The sequence below is a fragment of the Indicator indicator genome, chromosome 30, assembly GCF_027791375.1.
Source record: "Indicator indicator isolate 239-I01 chromosome 30, UM_Iind_1.1, whole genome shotgun sequence".
NCBI classification, from domain to species: domain Eukaryota; kingdom Metazoa; phylum Chordata; class Aves; order Piciformes; family Indicatoridae; genus Indicator; species Indicator indicator.
In genome coordinates, this window is record NC_072039.1 from 7,114,040 (window position 1) to 7,136,501 (window position 22,462).

General features: G+C 46.8%; 1 protein-coding gene across 1 annotated transcript in view; it reads left to right on the forward strand.

The window, feature by feature from the left end:
• The window catches only part of SPNS2 (SPNS lysolipid transporter 2, sphingosine-1-phosphate), a 131,388-nt gene extending 113,239 nt beyond the window's left edge, over positions 1-18,149 (forward strand). Inside the window, exons 10-11 of the mRNA XM_054394298.1 lie at positions 7,040-7,138; positions 17,985-18,149. Of these exons, the coding sequence (XP_054250273.1) occupies positions 7,040-7,138; positions 17,985-18,149 (264 nt within the window). The remainder of the gene's footprint in view (positions 1-7,039; positions 7,139-17,984) is intronic.
• Positions 18,150-22,462: the final 4,313 nt, after the last annotated feature.

A 22,462-nucleotide genomic window follows, 5' to 3' on the forward strand; every position in this document is an offset into this window, starting at 1 on the left:
TCAGACATGTTCAAGGCCCTCCAGAAAAATCTGTGCAAGAGAGAGAGCTGAAGCTCAACCTGCATTGTCTCAAGCTAACCCCAAAAGACATTTTTCAACCAAGTACTTTGTTATATCAAGTGTGCTAAGGAAGCCATCATTGCCCCCTCTTAATTACTGAGATGTTTTTGGTGTTGATTTCAATGTGACCTCAGTATCCTGTCACTTTTTCACAGGTTTTTGTAGGGTTTGCCCATCTGTCTTACAACACCCTACAGACAGCTGCAGTTTGTAGGGAAGCATTTGCAGTTATTGATCTTGTTTTAGTGCAGGAGAACTGCAAAAGAAAGGACTGGGAAATAATTCCTTAGTTCTAGTTTCCAAAAGATGGTGCTTGGGGGTGTAGTTTAGGGGTGAACCTTGTAGGGTAGGGTTATCAGTGATCCTCAGGGTCTTTTCCAACCTGAATATTTCTCTGTGTGTGATAGAGTAAAGAAACTAAAACCATGTTCCAAATTGGCTTTTGGCAATTGATGCCAACTCCTAAGCTAGCTCTTTTCTTGGGTGCTTAGGAAAAATGAACTGTGTCATCTGTGATGCCCAGCTTAATGCATTTCCAGCAGGAGTAGCCCTGTGAAAGTGCTCTCCCAATAAATGTAAACATCCACTCAGATCAATGCAAGCCTCCAAACAGATGGTCTGGAGTGCATTTGTATTACACAAGGGGCTTGAGAGGATGTTTAGTCAGACAAAAGGTGAGAGCCAGGGCTATAACCGTGTTTGACAGACAGCTTTGTAAGGAGTCCTAGCCAGAGGAAGGTGTGGATGTGCTTTAGGGAGACACACTGTAGATGTTTGGCAAATTAATTTCTCCTGATTACTATTTATTTGGTGTAATCAGAAGTGTGTCTGTTCTTGCCTGGGGCTGGTGAGGAGTTTAAAAGCATTATTAGTGTAAGCTTAACAACACTTGCATCATATACATAAATATTGTCCTGTTTTCATGGATAAAAAGCTCTCAATAGTAGCTGAACACTTCCCACTGATTTCATTATGCCAGAAGTGAGGCTTTTTTTGGGGAAGTGCATCCCAAATGATTTGTTGTGGCTCTCCCAAGATTCACAGATCTCATGACTGCTTAAGAACCCCATCAGGCAAGTCGGTAAAGCATCTTCAGAGGTTTTTGCAAGTTTAATGTCCTTGGCAAGCCAAGGATGTTTGCTTATTATCTTCAGATTTAATTGTTGGCTCTTCCTAGCTTCGTGCTGCCACTGCCTCTCCTGTCCTCGCCAGGGCAGTGGTTGGTGTGTAGCTCCTCACACTGTCTGCAATGGAAGGTGCTGAGAGCTGGGTCTGAGAAAGCATCAGCACTGCAGAATGTATGGCACTGCCTGAGATTTTTAACATTTGTTCTGAATGCAAATTTGTACAAAGCTGGCCTTATTCTCCTGAGCACAACTCTCCAAAGGTCCTCCCAGGCACATGCTCAGATGGTGCTCAGGGGAGGGGGGGGGGGGGGTATCATGCTAATTATGAAACAGATTTTATCAACCATCTCTGCAAATTGGCCTCAAAAATCACCAGAACCCCAAAGTAGCATTAAAACTGCCTTGTAACAGCAATAATGAATGAGCCTCAGTGCAAGCAGGCAAGTGTGCTGAGTGCTTGGGACTTAGTAGAACCTGGGCTTAATAGTGGGGTTTCTCCTCCATAGGAGGAGAATCTCAGGAATATATATGGAATATATATCTCAGGAATAAAGATGATGGGCAGAGGCTTGGTGGCACTGCCAGTAGGCAATTTCAAGAGCCTCAGCTGCTGCAGCCACAATCTCTTCAGAAAAGCCATCCTCTAGTTGACATTCATGCAAAAAAACCCCTTCTGTTCTGCATCTTTCTTTTTTCTTTTAAAACATTAGGTTCTTTTAAATGGTCATGAGCTGCCACGGAGGAGCTGCTGTAATGTTTTGCTATAGAGTCAAAGTCTTCCTTTTGGCTTGAAACAGGCATAGCTCAGCTGTGCTATAGGCATGGTGCAGTGTTGCTGTTGTCCTCCCTATAAATAAACTCCAATTATTTATGCAGTCTAAAATACTGCCCTGTTTTTACAGCTGAAGATAAAGAGCATCTCCAGAAGTTCTCAATGTTGCTTCTCTTAGTGTGCCCTGCACACATCAGTAACCTGAGTGCTGTGGTTTGGATTTTAAGGCAGGGTGAGGAGTGCCTTTGAATGAAGGTACAATGCCCACTTGAGCACAGCTCTGACCAAGAAGGATGGGCTGAGGGGCATCTCTGCATTTCATCCATGGGCTAAGGGTTGCAGATGGATGTGTACTGTCCCAGGGTGTGCTGTGATTTGGAAACCAGGGTGTAGAATCACAGAATGGTTTGGGCTGGAAGGGACCTTTAAAGTTCATCTAGTTGAAGCCTGCTGCCCTGAGCAGGGACATCTTCAACTAGAGCAGGTTGCTCAGAGCCCCAGGCAACCTGGCCTGGAATGCTTCCAGGGATTGGGGCATCTACCACCTCTCTGGGCAACCTGGGCCAGTGTCTCACCACCCTTGGTGTAAACATTTTTTTTCTTCTCTCCAGTCTGAAGCTCCCTCTTGGTTTCAAACCATCACCTTGCCTACTTAAACTACATTAAAAAGCATTGTTTTAGGCAGTCTCTGCCTAGCTGGAGTGAAAAGTCCCTCTCAGGCTGGGTTCTCTGGGTTGCAGCCTTTCTCCTTTCAGAGCAGTAGTTGCAATAGGGACACCTGGACTCTTCCCAGGCTCTGTCAGGGGTTAGAAGAGTGTTAGCATGGGTTGGAACTAGATGATCCTTGTGGTCCTTTTCAACCCTGACTGATTCTATGATTCCATGTCTTTTCCTTGCCTTTGGTGCACTGTCCTGAAGACTACTGTCTGACCCAGAAGGGGCAGCAAAGTGGTTTAGAGAGTAGAGTTTCCTATCAAAGCTTGGACATAAATATCAGAACTTCCCTCTGGCACGTGGCCTTTTACTGGGAGAAGGATGATCTCTCCTTGGCTTTCCTGGTTAACTTTTTTTCAGACCATCGACTCATTCTGCTGGTTTCAGTACAGGAAGGGGATGTCAGCAGTAAACCATGGCCTTTCTGGGCCTCTATTTAAAGAGCAGAGGTTTGCCAAAGTTGCTTGGTCAGCCTCCCTGCCCATCCTCTGTGCTGCCTGCCTCTGAACCTGGAGCGGGAGATGAGCCAGGACGATCCCACGGCCTTCCGCCTTGGCTGCTGGGGCTCTTCCACCTCCAGCTCCTGTGGGATGGGCAAACCAGGCCATGTATGGTTTGAATTTAGGTCTATTTTAGTACCAAAATGCCCTTTGAGATCTGTAATTTACTGCTGTCTTCCTAGAACAGTAGATACTGTTTGCTACCAACTGCTTCCTCTCCACCAGAAGAAAATGCTTTGTAAGGAGGGGTAGGGTGGAGCAGTTTTTGGTGTTTTGAAGATGCTGCTTTCAGCCTTTTATATATATATATATATTTTTTTTTTCCCTTTCCAATACCTTTTTGGTAAGAGAAAGAAAAATCTCATGCTCATTTGCTTGTCACATGATGGGTTTTGCAGTTGGGAGTGGGGGGGAAGAAGGTGATTGTCACTTGAATTCCAGCCTAAGTTTTGGTGGATTTGGCCATATCCATGGTTTCAGCCATCAATAACTTCTTTAAGCAGGCAAGCTGCAAACTTGCTGGAAATAGTATTGCCTCTTGCAAAACTGTATGCCTGCATGATACAGCTCTGCATGCAGAATGATGTCTCAGCTGTGTGTGAGTGTCCATTGTACACACATATGGCACAGGTATCATTCACATTTCTTTCTCTAAGTGGCACCAATTCATTGCCACTCTCTGAAAATGCTAAGTTCTAAGAAATTTGCCCTGCCATTTGTCATTTAGTGAGGCATTGGAGCAGGCTGCCCAGCAAAGTGGTGGAGCCACCATCTCTAGAGGTATTCAAAAAAGGAGTAGATGTGAGACTTCAGGATGTGGTTTAATGGGAATGGAAATGTTAGGTGGAAGATTGGACTTGATGATCTTAGAGGTCTTTTCCAACCTTGATGATGCTGTGATTCTATGGTTTTGCTAAGGAAATTGGCAGAGGATAGAGCCAGGCAGGATTTCTTCTCCAGGGTTGTTAACATAAACTTTAATGAAAGAAAAATCTTTTAACCTAAGTGTGAAATTCCCCATTTCACAGATATGCACAACTCTGACCTCCTGAATTAAGTAGCATTTCACTTTATCTCCTCAGATGCCCTTCCCCAAGCAGCTGTTGCAGGATGCTTCTCCTTTGCAGCTGTGGGCTGCAGGGGCCAGGTGGGACGAGCAACAATAGCTCTTTTTTTCTCTTCCCCTCTTTGTCTAATCTGTCCAGGTCGCACCCATCACCCAGCATCTTTGGGGAATGGCAATGAATTGTGCAGCTCTCCTCCTGCTTCACAGTGTGACCTTCAGTACCTTTCTGTCTCTCTAATGAAGTCTAGACCTTACTTTCCTCTTGGGATTTCGATGAGCCTTCAAGTCTGCTTTGAGCTGGTGGATGTCAAAGGAGGACAGTGTGTAACATCTGCAGTCAGGTGGCTGCTGGGGATCTCATCATCCTTTGCTCTTCTGTTGCACAACAGGAGCTTAAGAGGGTGCCCAGATAAGGTGTGGCATCAAAGTGCATTAGCAGTGTGCATTTGCAGCTTGGTCAAAGCAGCAATGAAAGCCCTGGCAGGTCATCCTGAGAGAACATGGTAGAACCCTGAGGAAAAGCATTTAACCTAATTTTACTCATAGCTCCTAATTGTCTCTGCTTGGAATAAGAAATGGCTATCAGTTGTCTTCTAGTGTGGATTTTTCTCAATGCCATTTCTTTTCTTTCCTCTTGTTTTGTTTATGTCTCTTCCCACTGCAGGCAGGGCAGCTCCACTCCCCTAAGTGTTAAAGCACTGAAGCAGTGCTTCAGATCCTGTGCCCTGAGCTGTGGCCCTTCTGAGCAGTGATCTCTGTGTACCTCTCACTGGGGACATGCCAGTCCTGAAATGTCACATTGAATTAATAACTGACTTCAGGAAAGGATTGCAAGAAGGGCTGTTTAGTCTTGAGAAGAGAAGGCTGAGAGGGGATCTGATCAATGTCTATCAATAGCTGAGGGGTGGGTGTCAAGTGGAAGGGGCTTTTGGGTGGTTCACAGTGATAAGCCAAGGAACAATGGGTTCAAACTTGAACAGAGAAGATTTCACCTCAACGTGAGGAGAAACTTCTTTACAGTGAGGGTGACAGAGCCCTGGAACAGGCTGCCCAGGGGGGTTGTGGAGTCTCCTTCTCTGGAGACTTTTCAAAATGCACCTGGATGCATTCCTGTGCAGACTACCCTAAGTGATGCTGCTCTGGCAGGGGGGGTTGGACCTGATGATCTCTTGAGGTCCCTTCCAACCTCTGATACACTGTGAGACTGTGATGCTGTGAAGGAGTTGGGGCCTGGGAAGGCATGCCCATCAGAGAGAAAGTGGACAAGTGAAAAGGATGTGATGGTCTACCAAGAGCTAAACAAAGAGACGTTTCTGGCAGGATTGATAGCTCATCAGAGCAGCAGAAAAAAAGGCAGAATCAGATTCAGTGCTCAGATGGGGAAACAAAGCTCCCTCAGCCTTAGAGACCTATTGAATTCTTCATTGCTCACAGTCTTTAAATCAAGAAAGGATCAATTTATAAACCAGGATATGTGGACTCGATGCAGATGTTTCTAAGCCAGCTGCACTCACAAGTTTTATGCAGGAGACAATTACCTTTTTCTGCTCCTAAATGTGTGGTATAAATTCGAGGTCATTCCATAGGACAGGGGTTTGGTTGTTTTGTTTGTTTGTTTGTTTTTTATTTATTTTGTTTGGTTTGTTGTTGGGTTTGGGTTTTGTTGTGGTTGGTTTTGTTTTCTTTTTTTAATCATTAATCCCTTCCTGTGGTTGGGGCTCTGTTTTCTGTGAGCTCTGGTCCCTTCATGGGGAGGTACTTTGTGTTTTCCACTGATCCAGTGTAGACAAGACTGATCCTACATGACCTGGTCAAGCTTGTCATGGCCTATTAGAGGAGAAGAGACCAAACTGCAATATCTTGGCTGTGGAAGATTTTATCACTTTTCACAAGTGGAACTGAGATATTCTGAGAAAAATACAAATTGGCTACAGATGGAGTAGGTGGGGAGGATGTGAGACCTTTCCTACTGATGTGAGCTTTTGTTAGGGAACAAAATGATGCCTTTATTATGGAAAAAAAAAAAACCAAAACAAAAACACAACATCCCTGGTTCCAGCAAAGTCCTCCCTGGGAATGTTGGTGGTGCTGAGCAAGTTAGTTGCTGCAAACCACCTCAACCCCCTGTCCCCATCAGCCAAGTGAAGTATCAAGGGAGAAGCAATAGCAGAGTGTCTTATGGGCAAAGTTTTTAGTCAGTCTCAGGCTGAAAAGAACTCACAGAATAACAGGTTGGAAAAGACCTTTGAGGTCATCAAGTCCAACCTATTAGCTCACACCATCTAATCAACTAAACCATGGCACTAAATGCCACATCCAGTCTTTCAGAATTCAGGCTGTGAACAGAGCTTTCTTCCCTCACAGCCTGCTCTCAGGAGGAGGAGTAGGAAAGCAGGAAAAGAGCTGAGCTCCCTGATTTCTTGAGTCACCCACCTACTGGACAGTGGCTCCATGTCCTTGGGCACTGCTATCTCTAGGGGCTGCTTTCTTTTGGAGAAGAGAATGACAAAAATCACAGAATTAACTAGGTTGGAAAAGACCTTCAAGATCACAAAGTCCAACCTATCACCCAGCACCACCTAATCACCTAAACCATGGCACTAAGTGCCTCATCCAGTCTGATTTTAAACGCTTCCAGGGATGGTGACTCCACCACCTCCCTGGGCAGCCCATTCCACTGGCCAGTCCTGCTCTGGGTATGAAGTGAGCAATACAAGACAGCTGGACAGGTTCTTGCTTCAATTTCCTGATGTATTTTTCTTTTGTTTGTTTGTTTTCTCTCTCCCCTTCTCCTTTGCAGTACGTGGTCATCCCAACACGCCGTGCAACCGCAGTGGCCTTGCAGAGTTTCACTTCACACCTCCTGGGAGATGCTGGCAGTCCTTATCTGATTGGATTTGTAAGTGCTCACAGCAGGGTTTGGCAGGGCTGCTGCCCGTGGTTGTTTTTGTTTATGAACTGCTTGTCCAAGTTTAAGGTGTGCTGGGGAAGGGAGGCCAGAGCTTACCAGCAGAATGGGAAATGGTGCAGCGATGCAGCTTCTTCAGAGCCTGCAATTCAAACCTGGAAGGACCACTTAGGCACAAGAAGTGAGCTTCTAAATCTTTTTATTTTAGCCTAGGGCATTTCTAAAGCTGATAGACAGCTCTGTAAAGGGAGAGCAGTTGCTTCTGTGCTGTGGACACACACAGGTCCATTAGAAATGAGATTGGAACAGAGCCCTCTGTGTGGAACTGCTCATCTGGTCTCATCAGCCAGAGAGCTCTTTGTAGGGAGCAAGATGCAGCTGCTCTGACCTGCTGATATTTTGAACCTATTTTGTATGATAATAATTGGTGGTGCAACATCCATGGCAGGATGGCTGTGGATGTTTTGGGGCTTTTATTAGTATTCCTCCCTGGTGTGTGTGCTTTGGGTTTTGATTAGTAATATTCCTTCCTCTTAGTGCTGCTTGGTCTGACTGGAGGTCTCCCTTATTATGTCACCCTTATCCTAGTGCAGAGCAAAACAAAAGGCAATCAGAGAACATTCACAGGTACAAATATAAGGCTTGGGATGAGAATACAAGGCCTGGGAAATTTAATGAGGAAGACAATTCTAGATATCCTGGAGTAATTTCTATCCCCTGCACCTTTCTGTGCAGTTTGATGCACTGAGTCTCAGAGAGCACACAGCATCATTTATAAAGCATAACAGCTTCCATCTAAACCCTGTGTGGCACTGCTCACCTTGTGTTGAGGGGGTGACAGTTTTCCAGTGGGATCTTCAGTAGTCCCCATCACCTTTGATGTGCTCTTCCAGCTCAGCACTGCTGTGACACAGCTGCTGGGTGCTCTGCACCTTTTCTTTAAAAAGAAAACAAAACCAAACCCCAAACCATCCTAGCACAGAATGATAGGGCTTGGAGGAGGAACCTCTGGAGATCATCTGGACCAATCCTGCTGCCAGGTTGGCAGCTTGCACAGGACAGTGTCCAGGAGAGCTTTGAGACTCCACCACCTCTCCAGGCAGCCTGTTCCACTGCTTCACCATCCCCAACATAAAGAAGCTCCTCCTGGAAATTTAGGTGGACTATTCCATCTGTCCTCATCTCTTCATCCCACAGACACTGGGCTGTGCATCTACACACATTTATTCGTATCTACTTAATGATGTGTGTGTGTGTGTGTTTAAATATACATAAATATTCACTCTGGAATGCCAGCTCCCAACAATGCTGTACTTGCTCAGCAGCCCCCTGAAGTATACATGAAAAGACAGCTCCAGATAAGGCTGAACAGCCCAAAGAATGAGAACCATCTCCAGAGAACAAATATGTACAATCTGGCTTACTCTTTATTTGCTTCAATGTTTTGGGCACCCAGGGAGAAGTGATCTTGTTTTAGAAATTAGTTGAAAGTGGCAAGAACAAAGGGATGGCTGGGAGAGAGTGCTCCTGTGCAGGGCAGGCAACATGGGGGGGAATGTCAAGTAGGGGAATGAAATAAGCAGGGCAATGTGCTTTGAAGGCAGGAGCCAACGATGAGGCAGGGGCTGAGGTGCCACTGGGGCTCTCTCAGGTGCTGAGGTGCCACTGGGGCTCTCTCAGGTGCCTGCTGCATGTTCATTCTTTTTCTTATGTAAAGAGAGGATGTCCAGGAGGAGAATGGTGAGGAACCTGAATGATGGCAATTCATCTTGAAAGTTGCCTAGGGCTCTTGAGTGTCACAGATGAATTAAAAAAAAAAAAAAAAAAAAAAAAAAAGGAGAAAAGAATAAATAGGGACTTTAGAAAATAACTTGTCTTGGCCTGCTGGTATTCAGAGATCAGGCAAGTTGTGAGTTACTTAAGGAATACCTGCCTGGAACATGGTGTAACCCCAATTCCACATGGTGTAACCCCAATTCCACATGGTGTAACCCCAATTCCACAGCTGCCATAGGCCTTCTGTAGGCTGGGAAAAATATTAATTATGACTTGGAATTACTCTTTCCTAATGCTTGCACTTGTTGGGCAGTTTTTATTTGGGAGGAGGCCACTCAAGCACAAAGGTCTGTGGCAAGAGAGCAGGAAGCACTCATGGCACAAGGAGGCACCAGCATCCATTTCTGTAGCCTCTGGACTGGCTTGGCTGATTCATGCTCCCTCTGCTACAGGGACTGAAAGGTCAGCTGCAGCTTTAGCACAACTCAGGAAAACAAATTCCATTTCAGGTGGAAGGACAAAGGGCCAACTTCTCCACCAGACCTAAGGCAAGGAAGCAACTGGATCACTAAAAGCTGCAGGGGTTTGTCATTGGGATTGTCCAGCTGTCCTATAGGATGGAGACCTTCATGCAGGACTGAAATCTCACCTGGGCAGGTGACAGAAGTGGCTTGGGTTGTGACTAGGATTTTCATAGCAGTCCATGGGAGCTAAGTCAACCTACCTTAAGGGGAATGTGGGAACTCAATTCCCATAGTCCTTCTGGGAATCCCCAGCCTTGAGGACTGAGTTCACACTGCTGTTATTCCAGAGCTGCCATGAAGCAGACCAAGAGCAGGGTGTAGGTGTTGAAAGAGAGAGGCAGAAGGCAGGATAAATCAAAGGAGCTGCAGCAACAGGCATGCTCAGAATTAGTGACCTCCAAAGCAGATCAGCCTCCTGATCACTCAGGCTTCATCTGAGATGCTGAAGATCTCATTTCTTCTGACTGCTTACAAGATCTGCCTGAAGCTCCCTCACTAAATGAGTAATGTTTTGATCAAACACAGCTGGAACTCTGGTGAGTTCATGGTGAGATTCCCTCTAGCAGTGCTCTTAATAAAGAACCAGGTACCTGTGTCCTTCAAGGACTAAGCTGTCTCAGGCAGTTGTCTCTGTCTGCTGGGTGCCAATCAATGCTGTATTGATCTTATAATCCTCATGTGGAACATGGAAAGTACTTAACAGCTGCAGCCTCCTGTGTGTGGTTGTTCCCTTGCCCTGTGGTGTGAGCAGGAGGTCAGACTCAGATTTTTCTCTACTCTCCCCCAGTTCCAAACCTTGCAGAGCAGCTCCTTGCCCCCAGAGCACCAAAGTGCACGTTGGTGTTTAAGAGCATGTGTGCAGGGGCATTTTTCATGTCTCTTTAAGTTCTGCTAACTTTTATTATGGTCAAAAGCCTTAAGACTGGCTTACAAAGAAGTCATGCCAATGGACTTTTAGGGTGGCAGCTGTAATTTGGGGAAGGTTTTCCTGCTTGCCAGGCACTGAGATCAATTACTACAAATCAGTGTGGCCAAACAGGACTCCCTGCACTGCTGCAGTATTGCATTGGATGAAGCAGTTTTTATTCCTAGATCACTGTAACTTTTCCAGGACCTTTGTGATAGGTTGCAGAGTTTAAATAATCTCTGTTTAACCACTCTCTGCTTTGTTCTTGAGGCAGTCAGGGAGAAATGTCACCTGCTCAGTGCATTGCACCCAAACCTCTCTGGTACTTTTCTGCCTTTGGAAGATCCTTCTATGCAGACACAGTTCAGAGAAATACCTCAAACCTCCCCACTCATGTTGAGCATTAGATAAAGGTCTTCTAACTGCTCTGCCTGTGCCCTAATACCTCTCAGCATTTCAGACCCAGAAGAGAGCTGAGTGCAGAATGTTAACAGTGAGCTCCTAACTCTTCTCAGGCTGCATTGGAGCTCCAGCTCTTTGTGTTATTAATTCTGGTTCTGTCTTTGTTGCCATTGAAATTTCAGTAACTTTGAGAAGTGCCAGGGAGTCTGTGCTTCTGTGTTCAGCTGTGCACGTGCATGCATGAACCTGTCCCCCCCACTCAGGGTTTACATCATGCTTCACACAGTGGTCTCCCTCCACCAACGTTTTTGCTTCAGGAAAACCAAGTACAGGCAGTGAGTTTTTAACTTTGAGGCTGTGCCATGGCTTTTTTTTTTTTTTTTCCCTCTTTCCTGCCTTCAGGTCTGTTATTTGCTTCCTATCTGAGCACAGCAGAGCTGTCCTCCTCTCTCCTTGCCTTGCTTCTAGCCCTGGCTGTGATGAGAAATGGGCACCCACCCCAGGCTTTGCTCTCTCTCTCTCTCTCTCTCTGTGTCAGGGAAATGGCTGTTGTGGGCACACACTGTCCTTGCTGCTCTGGTGCTGTTGGCTCTCCTGTTAGCTTCCTGCTTTATTAAATTCTTTCTCATCTCCCCTGTGCAACCATCCATCAGGTGCAGGGATTGAAACCTGTCTGTATCTGCTCATCACTCGGCAGCATCAATGTGTGCAGAGGGTGTTGTGAAGTGCCAGAGATCAGCTCACCTCCCCCAGCACTTTTGACAGGCTAAGTACAGGCTACTCCCTGTACTCCACTGGTGGTGGTTTCTACCTGTCCTCCCCTTCTTAACTGCTGCTGCTTCAGTTTTCCCTGAGGCACACAACCTCCAGCCACTCCAGCCAAGTAGTGTCAGGGCAGTGCGACAGGGTCTGGCCACCAGGGGCTGGGGCTACCTGCTCAGTCCTCTTGTGTGCTGAGGGTCAGACAAAAGCTCTCCCCATCTGCCCATCCCTAGTGATGCAAATGGAGCACCACCTGAACTGCAGTCTCTGACAGCCTCCTCTTGGCAAACCCTCCCCCGACTGAGGGCTGAGGGCTGGGTGGGTTGGCAGTGCCCAGGCTGGCTGACCTGGCAGCAGAGATCACAAATATCCCAACAGGCAACTTCCCTCTTTCAAAAAGAGGTCCGAGAGTGGCTGACCCTGGTTATTTATCATAAGCAAATCTGAGCTGTTCTGATTTGAAGGGGGTTGTGCCACTCCTGAATGGGTTGCCCAAGGAGCTGGTGGAGCCTCCATCCCTGGAGACGTTCAAGGTCAGGCTAGATGGGGCTCTGAGCAACCTGCTCTAGTTGAAGATGTTCCAGCTCACTGCAGCAGGGTTGGACTGGATGACCTTTAAAGGTCCCTTCCAACCCAAAGCAGTCCACGATTCTGTGATTACCTGCAAACATTTTAAGCAGCAGCCTGTCCTGGGTCACCCTTCACTTTTCTCCCCTCCCCAACTTTCTTGTATGAGTAGGTTAATAAACTAGATCTAATGAGCTACTTAAACAGCAAGAATGTTAATGACCTCCCTTTAGCAAGCAGTTAGCAGAACAGTGTTAATTATCACTGGTGCAGAGTATCAGGGAAGGCAGATCAGCCTCTGATTAGGGGCAGCTCAAAGCCCCTAAGGATATGCAGCAATACAGATACTTCTTTAAGGAAAGTTATAACTGGAGGTGTGAATTTGGCAGCCCCCTCGTCCCAGTTTGAGACAACCTTTGTGTTGATTTGGCTTCCAAGGTGTTTACTCCCTCCCCCAGGTAAAGAGATGTATATAGAAAGTTGTTCTGTATGTCCAGACTTGCCTGCCTGAGGAAGTGGGATTTATCTATTCTGGTTTTAAAGTCATATTTTATGATTTGAAGTGCCACACCTTGAGTGTTGCGTCCAGTTCTGGGCTCCTCAATTTAAGAAGGACATTGAGGTGCTGGAATGTGTCCAGAGAAGGGCAATGAGGCTGGGGAGAGGTCTGGAGCACAAGGCTGGGAAGGGGTCTGGGGCACAGCCCCAGAGGAGAGGCTGAGGGAGCTGGGGGTGTTTAGCCTGGAGAAGAGGAGGCTCAGGGGAGACCTCATTGCTGTCTACAACTACCTGAAGGGAGGTTGTAGCCAGGAGGGGTTTGGTCTCTTCTCCCAGGCAACCAGCAGCAGAACAAGAGGACACAGTCTCAAGCTGTGCCAGGGGAGGTTTAGGCTGATGATAGGAGAAAGTTCTTCACAGAGAGAGATTTGCCATTGGGACGTGCTGCCCAGGGAGGTGGTGGAGTCACCATCCCTGGAGGTGTTCAAGACAAGCCTGGATGAGGCACTTAGTGCCATGGTCTGGTTGATTGGATAGGGCTGGGTGACAGCTTGGACTGGATGACCTTGGAGATCTCTTCCAACCTGGCTGATTCTATGATTCTAAGTATTGCTGGGACAAACTCAGGGCCCATGCAGGATACTGCCACCAGCCAAGCATTCCATTGGTTTGCAATCTGACACAATTAAGATTGACAGGATGCTTTGCTTTTTTCTTTTTTCTTTTCTCTTTTTTATTTTTTTCTCCACCAGCCAAAGATGCCAAGTGAAAACTGGAATCCCTTTTAGCCTGTCATTTCTTTTACCTTCTTGCAGTTTGCTGAACAAATACCATACAACAGTCAGGTTTTTGCTTCCTCTTTTTAGATCATGTTTCTCATGCCATGTAGCAGAGTACAAAATGCTTGTGCTGCCCCACTGGCCCAGCAAGTTGTTTACCTTTACTTTATAAAATCCCTTCTTTTTGGTTTCTAGTCTTTGCTTGCATTCATATTAGATGTAAAAAAAAAACCAAACCAAACCAAAACCAAAAAACCCCACACCAAAACCAAGAAAGAAAACCAAAGCAAAGCACAAAGAAACCTTTCACATGCAGCCCTGAATTCAAGAGAGGTGAACCACAGCAGGGAATGCTGTGTTCAGGAACTGCACTGAAGAGAAGAGCCAGGGAGAACCTGGCTCATATCAAATTGGTAACCATGAAAATCAGTTTCCTCATCTCAGATACCACAGTGGAAATAACATTTACAGAGCAAGATCTGTGCCCAAGAGGCAGTGTCAGAAATGAAGAAAAATCCAAGCAATTGGCAGAAGGCTTCAGGTGTTGGACTTGGCAATGAGACAGAGGAGATGAAATGATGATTTCAAAGCTGTTGTTACCATTACATTGCCCAATTAGTAAATCAGTTTAATTGAATGGCTCATGATGTTCAGGAGGGACAGCAGCAGAGAAGCAAACCACCTTTCTGGGCCTTGAGTCCACCTGAGCTTTTCTTACCTCAGCAGCCTGGCCAGTCTTCCAAAAACCCCAGCAGGTGCTTCCCAAGAAAGGTAATCAAGTTTCTCTTTTTTTCCTTCATTGTCTCCTGCACTGAGACTGAAACAGAATCTGAGATTTGGGGGTTTTGGAGCATGCTGTAGTGTTTGTTCTCCAGAATGCAGGCATTTTCTCTAGCTGGACTCCATCCAGTTGGCTGCCACCAGCTGAATCCTTGCCATTTGTATCCTGTTGCAAAAATGCCACCAGCTGAAGTTTATTTAGCCAAGTCATTCCTCTTGGTCTGTGTTGCAGTGAGGGAAAAGCAGATGTGAACTTCCACAGTCAGGATGTTATCAAAGGCTTCTGATTATACTGCAAAGCAGCAGCAGGACTTCCTTACTGATTTTTCCACCCCCACATTTTGGGTAAATGTTTCAAAGGGTTGTTGTTTTGGGGGGTTTTGGGCAGAACAAAGAAAGGAATCCCACACACACATGACTCCATGCTGAAGAGCTGGCACTGGCTGTGCAGGCAGCCCCCACTTTGTGTTACTCATGACAGAGGGAAGACACTGAATGTGATTCCTGGCTTGGGTCTTGCCAAATCACAGCTTGATGACTCAGGATGCTACCCCTTGCAAGGGGTCTGGGAAGCCAGAGCTTGGCAATACAAAGCAGAGCATTTGGCAAACACTCTGCCATCCTTGGAGCCCAAGGCTGTGATTATGTCCTGTGTCCACTTGAGAGGAGATGCCAAAGTTCCAGTTTTTAGCAGGTGGCTTGTGACTGAGTGGGAAAAACCAACAGGGAATAGTCACTGTTAAAAGCAAAAACATTTATGTGGGCTCTGCTAGAGCTCTGGAGTGAAGAGAGGCAAACAGGAGTAGGGGATTATGTGAGGAGAAAGCCCAGCTGGCTTGGTGGGAAGAACTGGCTAGGAGAAAACACTGCTCCTTCTGAACAGCTAGGCTGGAAGTGCAAAAGGCAGCAGGTTCAATATCAACAGGATCTGTTGGTATAAAAGGTCAACAAGATGGCTTGGAAGGGAAAGTGTGGGGCAAAGCTGGTTTTAGCCCAGAATGCCTTGTCATCCCCAAGAGAAAGCAATCAGGAGTGCATGCCTGGCTTTTTTCATCCTCCAGTGCTGATTTATCATGTCAATTTGTTGAGTGATTTATTGCCTGGTCCCTTTGGAGGATAATTGTTATCCGTTCCCCCAGATGAAAAGTGCTGCTGAATTTCTAAACTCCTGTTTTGGAATAGCCTCAGTTCTGGCTGTTGCACACAGAGGGGCTGGTCCAATGCCCAATTTTGGTTCATGATGAAGAGTAAGGGAAGTGCTGGGAATTAAGGTGTCTGGGTGCCAGAGGGAATAAATTCCCCAGCTGATGTTCTGTCTTCTGGATGTGCTGTGTGTTCTGCTGGTTTCCTGTGGGTGCATCCTTTTCACATTTGAGTCTTGCTGCTATTTTGTTAGTAAGTCTCTCAGACCAGCATCCACTGTTACTTGCCTTGGGTCTAAGGACTTCTTTAACCCTCATTTCTCACACAAAACTAGTTCATAACACTCTTGTTTTTCCTTATGTGTGAACAAAGTTCTCTTTGAGAGGACAGGAACACTTCCTTAGCTATATCCCAAGCACTGAAATGTTCTCCTCCTCATTTCTAGGAGAGGGAAGGAAGCAGAGAAGTCTGGTTAGAAGCCTTTCATTCTTTCTGTAGATAGTCTCTTCCAGCATTACTCACTGCTCTCTACTTGAGAATGCTCCATCCTGAGAGAGTCCTCTGCTATTTTGTGTGGTTTCATCTCCAGCATCAGGCTGGCTGCTCCTCCTTCCCTTCACTCTAGCAGGGGTCAGGCTGAGCTGTAAGATTTTAAGGCAGTGAGACCACCAAAGTCTCTCTGCTAGAGCACACTCTGGGACCTGTCCAGTTGAGTCCCCACCAGTGTCATCTTTCTGTGACCTTCTGCTGTGCTTGGCCTCTGCTGAGGCATCTCCTCACACATGTTCACTTTCCAGGTTGCTAGTTGGCTGCAGAGCTGGGAAGTGGTGATTTCTTCTGCATGTGTCATTTCCTCCCTTGATTGTCAAGATTTAAGCCCTGGATGTCAGACTTTGTGTGGAGGTTGTGCCTGACGTCACCTTTTCATTAGCAGTAATGCAGCAGTTTAGGAGCTGCTGCACAAGGCTGGACTATTTCTGGATTCAATGTGTGTGTGTGTGTGTGTGCACAGCAGTAGGATTTGTATCTTGTAAATTCCCTGCAGCCTTGTGGTATAAAGGAGGATTTCTGCATCCCCAAAAAGTCACAGATAAAACCAGAGCTGGACATTTAAATGCCCAGTGCCTTGAGACTCGCCCCTACTGCTGGTACAGCTCTCTTGGATTTGTGGAGAGTAAAGTTGTAAAGGGTAAGGGGCTGGAGCACCTCTCCTGTGGAGACAGACTGAGAGTTGGGGCTGGTCAGTCTGGAGAGGAGAAGGCTCTGAGGAGACCTTCTTGTGGCCTTTCAGTATCTGAAGGGGGTTACAAGAAAGCTGGGGAGGAACTTTTTAGGCTGTCAGGTAGTGATAGGACTGGGGGGAATGGAGAAAACTAGAAGTTGGTAGATTCAGATTGGATGTTAGGAAGAAGTTCTTCCCCACGAGGGTGGTGAGACACTGGCACAGGTTGCCCAGGGAGGTGGTGGAAGCCTCATCCCTGGAGGTTTTTGCAGCCAGGCTGGATGTGGCTCTGAGCAACCTGATGTAGTGTGAGGTGTCCCTGCCCATGGCATGGGGGTTGTATCTAGATGATCCCTGACATCCCTTCCAACCCTGACAATGGTTTGATTCTATGTTTGCTGGACAGTAAATTTTAGACTGTGATTGTTCTAGCTACAGACAGTTATTAAATAGCTGAGTTTTACCAAAAGCTTTTCAGAATAAACTAAAAGCTGCTGTTGCATCTCACTGCTCCTTTGTGTAAGCAGTACCTGTGTTCACTTTGGTATCGTTCCTCCCTTGAACCAGGTCAGGGGCTTTGAGCAACCTGATCTAGTTGAAGATGTCCCTGCTGACTGCAGGGGGTTGGACTAGGTGACCTTCAGAGGTCCCTTCCAACCCAGTCTATGATTCTGTGATAATTTCACTTTTTGGCTGTTGGAAGATGCAGGCTGTATTAGCACATGAGCTTGGTGGTGCATGGTTATATGGTGTGAGCACAGCCCCTGTCTGAGCCTAGGGGACAGAGGCACATTTTGTACACAGTTACACTTCAGAGTGTAGAAGTGGAGGTTAGAAGGGGGAATGAGGCTCATACCTCGGACATAGGGATAAAAAAACCCTCAAACTTTTGAGTTCTGTTTCTGAAAATCAGATGGAATCTCTGGTTTTTTGGTTTTTTTTTTTTTAATTGCATGAAAACCTTTTTCCCCTTCCCCCTTCATACGCAGAAATGGAATGGAATCCCTCCCTCTGCTGAAAGGTAGGCAAGCTGTAGGAGTAAGCAGGGCTTTGACAGAAATTGCAGAAGATTGATCACTCCCTGACTCACAGAGCAATGCTCCTGACCAGCCCCAGGAGGCTTGGGCAGTGCAGCAAGGCAAGACACCCACAGCTGCAGTCACTGAGGCAGGCAGGCAGAAGATGGAAGGGGCTGGAGGAAGAATCATAGATCAGGCCAGAAGAGTGACAGGGAGAGGGGAAGCTGCCAAGCTGCTCCCAGCATAAGCTGCCCAGGCTCCAGAGTGGGATGTGGAAGGCTGAAGCTTGCAGGGGACATTCAGCTTCTACTGAACACTCTGTTCCATTTTAAACCTCGTGCACATGTTCAGTGGGTGGCTGGCTGGGCAATCATCTTCCCTTCACCATTACCCTCTCTCTCTTTCAGCTAAGTGACTTTTTTTTTTTCCTTTTTTTTTTTTTTGCCTGTCTCTCCTAGATCTCAGACCTGATACGGCAAAGCACAAAGGAGTCCCCAGTCTGGGAGTTCCTCAGCCTGGGGTATGCACTCATGCTCTGCCCCTTTGTCGTTGTCCTAGGAGGGATGTTCTTCCTGGCCACAGCCCTCTTCTTCCTAAGTGACCGAGCCAAAGCTGAACAGTGAGTAACCTGGGGAGGTACCACACACAGCCTGCTTTCTCTCTTGAACTTCATGCTTGTTCTTTCCCTGACCTTGGGTCTTCCAGGTAAAGGATGTGGGGTTAATAACCTCAGCTCAGCAGAGTGCATGAGGCTGCACGGAGCACAGGGGCTTGGGTCGTGCTGGTTGGGCATCCTTTACATGCTTCTGCTCTGGTGGATCTCAATGGTTGTCCACGTGGCCTGGAGGGGAGCACAGTATTTGAGGCCACAGGCCCCTTGTACTCATGTGAGCATGCCACAGCCCAGGCCATCAGTGGTGAGGGGTTGCTGTGTGTTGGACCTCAGGGACTGCTAGGTGATGAGCAAGAGATACTTCACAGAGCTTGGTAGTTGGTCCCATCTCAGTTCCCTGTGTCCTGCTTGCTGCCTCCAACACACAGGAAGATGAGGCAGGGAGGAGAAGAGCTGTGTGTGGGGCCAGAGGTGCTGAAGGGTGGCTGTAGCAGATGCTCTTCCCCAGTCCCTCACTGCAGCTGCTGTTTTTCAGTAAAGAAACCGATTCGGACCACCTCACGGTTGGCAACTACAGTAATTCAGAAGAGGCTTCCACATGACATACAAACTTCTGGGGTTAGTCTCTTTCTCCTCATTGTCAAAAAATAAGAGTATCTATGTATAATGTCATGCTGAGTGTGTGGGTAGGTGACTCATCTGGTGCTGACTCTAAGCTGCCTTTGCCTTTCATAGATTCATAGAATGGTTTGGGTTGGAAGGGGCCTCAAAGCTCTTCTAGTTCCAACCCCCCTGCCGTGGGCAGTGGGTGGGAGAATGGGAGATGTGCAGATGTCAGCAGTGCAGGTGCTAGGGCTGCAGGCAAGGAGGACAGAGCATGCCTGTGCCTGAAGGAGAAGGGCCCTGTGGCATGTCCCTGTCACTTGGTACCATTAGAAGGAAAAGAAGGTGTTTGGAGGTGGACACAAGTGCATGACCAGTTTGGGTGATACCTTCTGGCTCACACTATTGTATCAGGTGGATGCAAGAGATTTGGAAGCAGTGCCACAGATGGTTCTGTGGCCCTGTAAGGGCAGTTCCACCTTCCTTTTGCTAACATTGCAGCACAGATACCAGAGAAAGGAACTTTCTCTTCCTCGTGGTGCCTTCAGATATACACATCCCCCCCCCGTGATGAAATGAAAAAACAAGACCTCATCACGTGTCACATAAAGAGGTTAAGTCCTGCACAGCTGAATGTCAGTGTGGCTTTGGGGATGTGACATGACTGATGTGTCCCTGCTTTGTCATCTGCCTACAAGGGCTTTAAATTGCAAGGAGTGAAATTGGAGATCAGATGTTGGTAAAACTTCCTGAGATGGGGGAAAAAAAAAAAAAAAAGAGGTAAATGCTACAGCAGATTGTTTGGAGAAGTGGTGAAAGCTGTCTTGTGTTTCTAAAGGCCTTGGTGTTGAAGCAGGAAGATGGGAACTGGTCTGTGGCTGCCATCCAGTTCTCTTTGTGTAAAGGTTCCTGCAAGTCTAAGCAGTGAGCACTTGGGGACAAGATGAACATAAGCTTTTAGGTGCCCAAGGTTTGGGGGTTTTGCTGCAAGGAGCCCTAAGTTCTCTCTGGCAGGGCAGGGATGCAGTGCAGCAGATGAAATCCTCTCATGCAGCCTTTGTTCAGGGCTCTCCATTTCTAAGAAAGCTTCAGTGTTTGTCTTCAGTGTGTTCAGAGGGGACACTGCTCACCCCCTACCTGCAATTAGGGTGGAGAGATGTGTCCCTTGGCACCACCTCTGCTGCCAGCATGGCATGACAGCACCTCAGCTACTCAGTACTCAGGCTCTGATGAATCCTGGGTTACTCCCCCCTTTTATCAGCATGTCTGGCCCCAGCTGGACCTTTGTACTGGGCAATGCACTGTGGTATCCAGCAGGACTCACAGCTCCAGCAGAGCTCTCATGGAAGAGGGCTTCCTCAGGAGGCACTACAGCTCACAGGCTGTGCCTGAGTGCCAGTGCTGGAGTGGTTTAATATGCACCAAAGCATCAGCTTTGCAGGGGTGTTACTGTGGGAGGGAGATCACCTCCCACTGCTCTGCTTTCTCCTGGATAAAAGTGTTTGTTTGAGTCTACTGCTGACTAGCCTGAGCAGGTTTTGTACTCTGTTCATATCCCAGTCCACTTTTGAAAGAAGTATATTCAGGCTTCAGACTTGCTTTTTGTGGTTCTCTTTCTCTTTGAGCATCTTTCCCTTTCGCCTCTGTCTGATTCACATTTGTTTATGAATTTTATATTATTCAGCAATGGATCTCTCATGTTGCAAACCACTGCAGATATAGAGAACAGCTGTCAGAACTAACAGTAAGCTAAATAATCTCTCTCAAATGAGCATAGGAGTTCATCCCCACATTAAAAATACCCTGACATTCTAAAGTCAGGTTCCTGGAGAGTACAGCTTAACTTCAGTTCCTGACACATTAGAATCACAGAATGGTCCAGGCCAGAAGGGACCTCCAAAGCTCATCCAGTCTGACCTCCCTGCAGTCAGCAAGGACATCCCCAACTAGATCAGGTTGCCCAGGGTCTCCTCAAGCCTCACCTTGAATATCTCCAGGGAAGAGGTCTCAACTACCTCCCTGGGCAACCTGTCCCAGTGTTCCACCACCCTCACAGTGAAAAACTTCTTCCTGATATCCAACCCAAACGTGCCTCCTGAGCAGTCAGTCGGTGTCTGCACTAAGGCTGGCGTAAGGCAGCTCTCCCTGCCACATCCAGTGGTGTCTGTGCCCTCGGCTGGCTCCATCTGCCCTTGCTGACAGGTTCAGTGGTCTCCTTCGGGAGAATTGATGGGGGAGGATTTGTTGTTAGCTGAGTGCTTGCCTGTGAGAGGTAAGACAGCAGAGCATTTTGCTATTAGCAGTTCAAAACTCCGTGCTGACTCCAGCTCCCACCTATCTGTCCGGCCATCTGCACTTGGCACTGCGCACCTTTGGCAGGGGTAACCTTCCGCCTGCTCAGTCCTCCCCTTCTTACCCTACTTGCTGGGTCCAGGAGAATCTTTATTTATTTATTTCCACCAAAGCTGCCTTGTTTTTCCTCTGCAGTCAGTCCTGCTGCTCAGACAACAGGACTTGGAAATGTGCTTTGCCAGAAGAAATCAATTAACCTGCAGGACTCGCAGACGCTGGTGTCACACGCCAGAGATTAAAGCCATTCATCTCCAGGAGGGTCAGGGCACCCAGGGCAGATGTCACAGACCTCTCTAATGAACTAATAGGCAAGGAAAAAAAAAAAGAAAAAAAAAGTGTAACTCTGCAGCTCTGCCCATGGATATTAAGCTTTCCCTGCTTTAATTTCCACGCTTCTGTGAAAAAAGTAGTTCAAGGGTTTACAGCTAGGGTTTAGTTGGTTGTTTGTTCCTGTGTGTGTCATGCTCTCTGGGCTTTTGCTTACAGATAATTACTTCTCCCAGGCAGGGCAGGGTATCAGGATGGCAACCTCTGTTTCCTGTAAAGCTTCCTCCAGTTTCCACCACACTTCCTTTCAAAAACACAGTTTCCAAGCTTTCAGTGCTGCATGACTTGGATTTTTTTTTTTTTTTCTGGGGGGTGGTGGTGGTGTATTTTTTTTTCCATACTACTTTTATCCTTGCCACAATTCCTGGCATATTTTGATGATGGCTTTTTTAGCACAGGAATTCCAGTCACTAAGGCTCTCCCAAAAACACTCAGGAGAGGAGAAAAATACCAAAAAGTCTTTATACAGCAATTCTTTTTTTTTCTCCTTTAAAAATCACAATTCTCTTATAACTGTGTCCATGCTGCTTCAGAAATCTGACAGCTTAAAGAGGCTTTTAGTAAACTCAGACCTAGCAGAGGACACAATACAGTACATCCCTCTGCAACATAATCCAATCTCTTTTGGTGCCATTTTTATAACACAAATTTAATCCTACCCCTTCCAAAGTGCTAAGAGAGAGAAAATGCTTAAGAATGGTTTCTGCAAGAGCTCCTATGCAATAGTCATAATAAATACTTCAGTTCTTTTTTTAAACCACTCAACTACACCTCCTGCTGTGGTTTCACTTGACTATAGTGGAGTTCCTTTCCTGTTCTGTACTACTGCAGTGGAGGCTTAAAGCAGTCTTATTTGACTTCCCACTCTGTATTGTCTCTTACCTGCTTAATGAAAATTTGTGAGACCCAAGCTGTACTTTGATATCCTCTGGAAGATGATACATAGACATTCCAGTCTTGCCATGGCAGAAACAGAGCAGAAATCTGAGGGCCTTACTTTTATTCCCTACCTCACCACTGATACCTGTGCAGCCTTGGCAG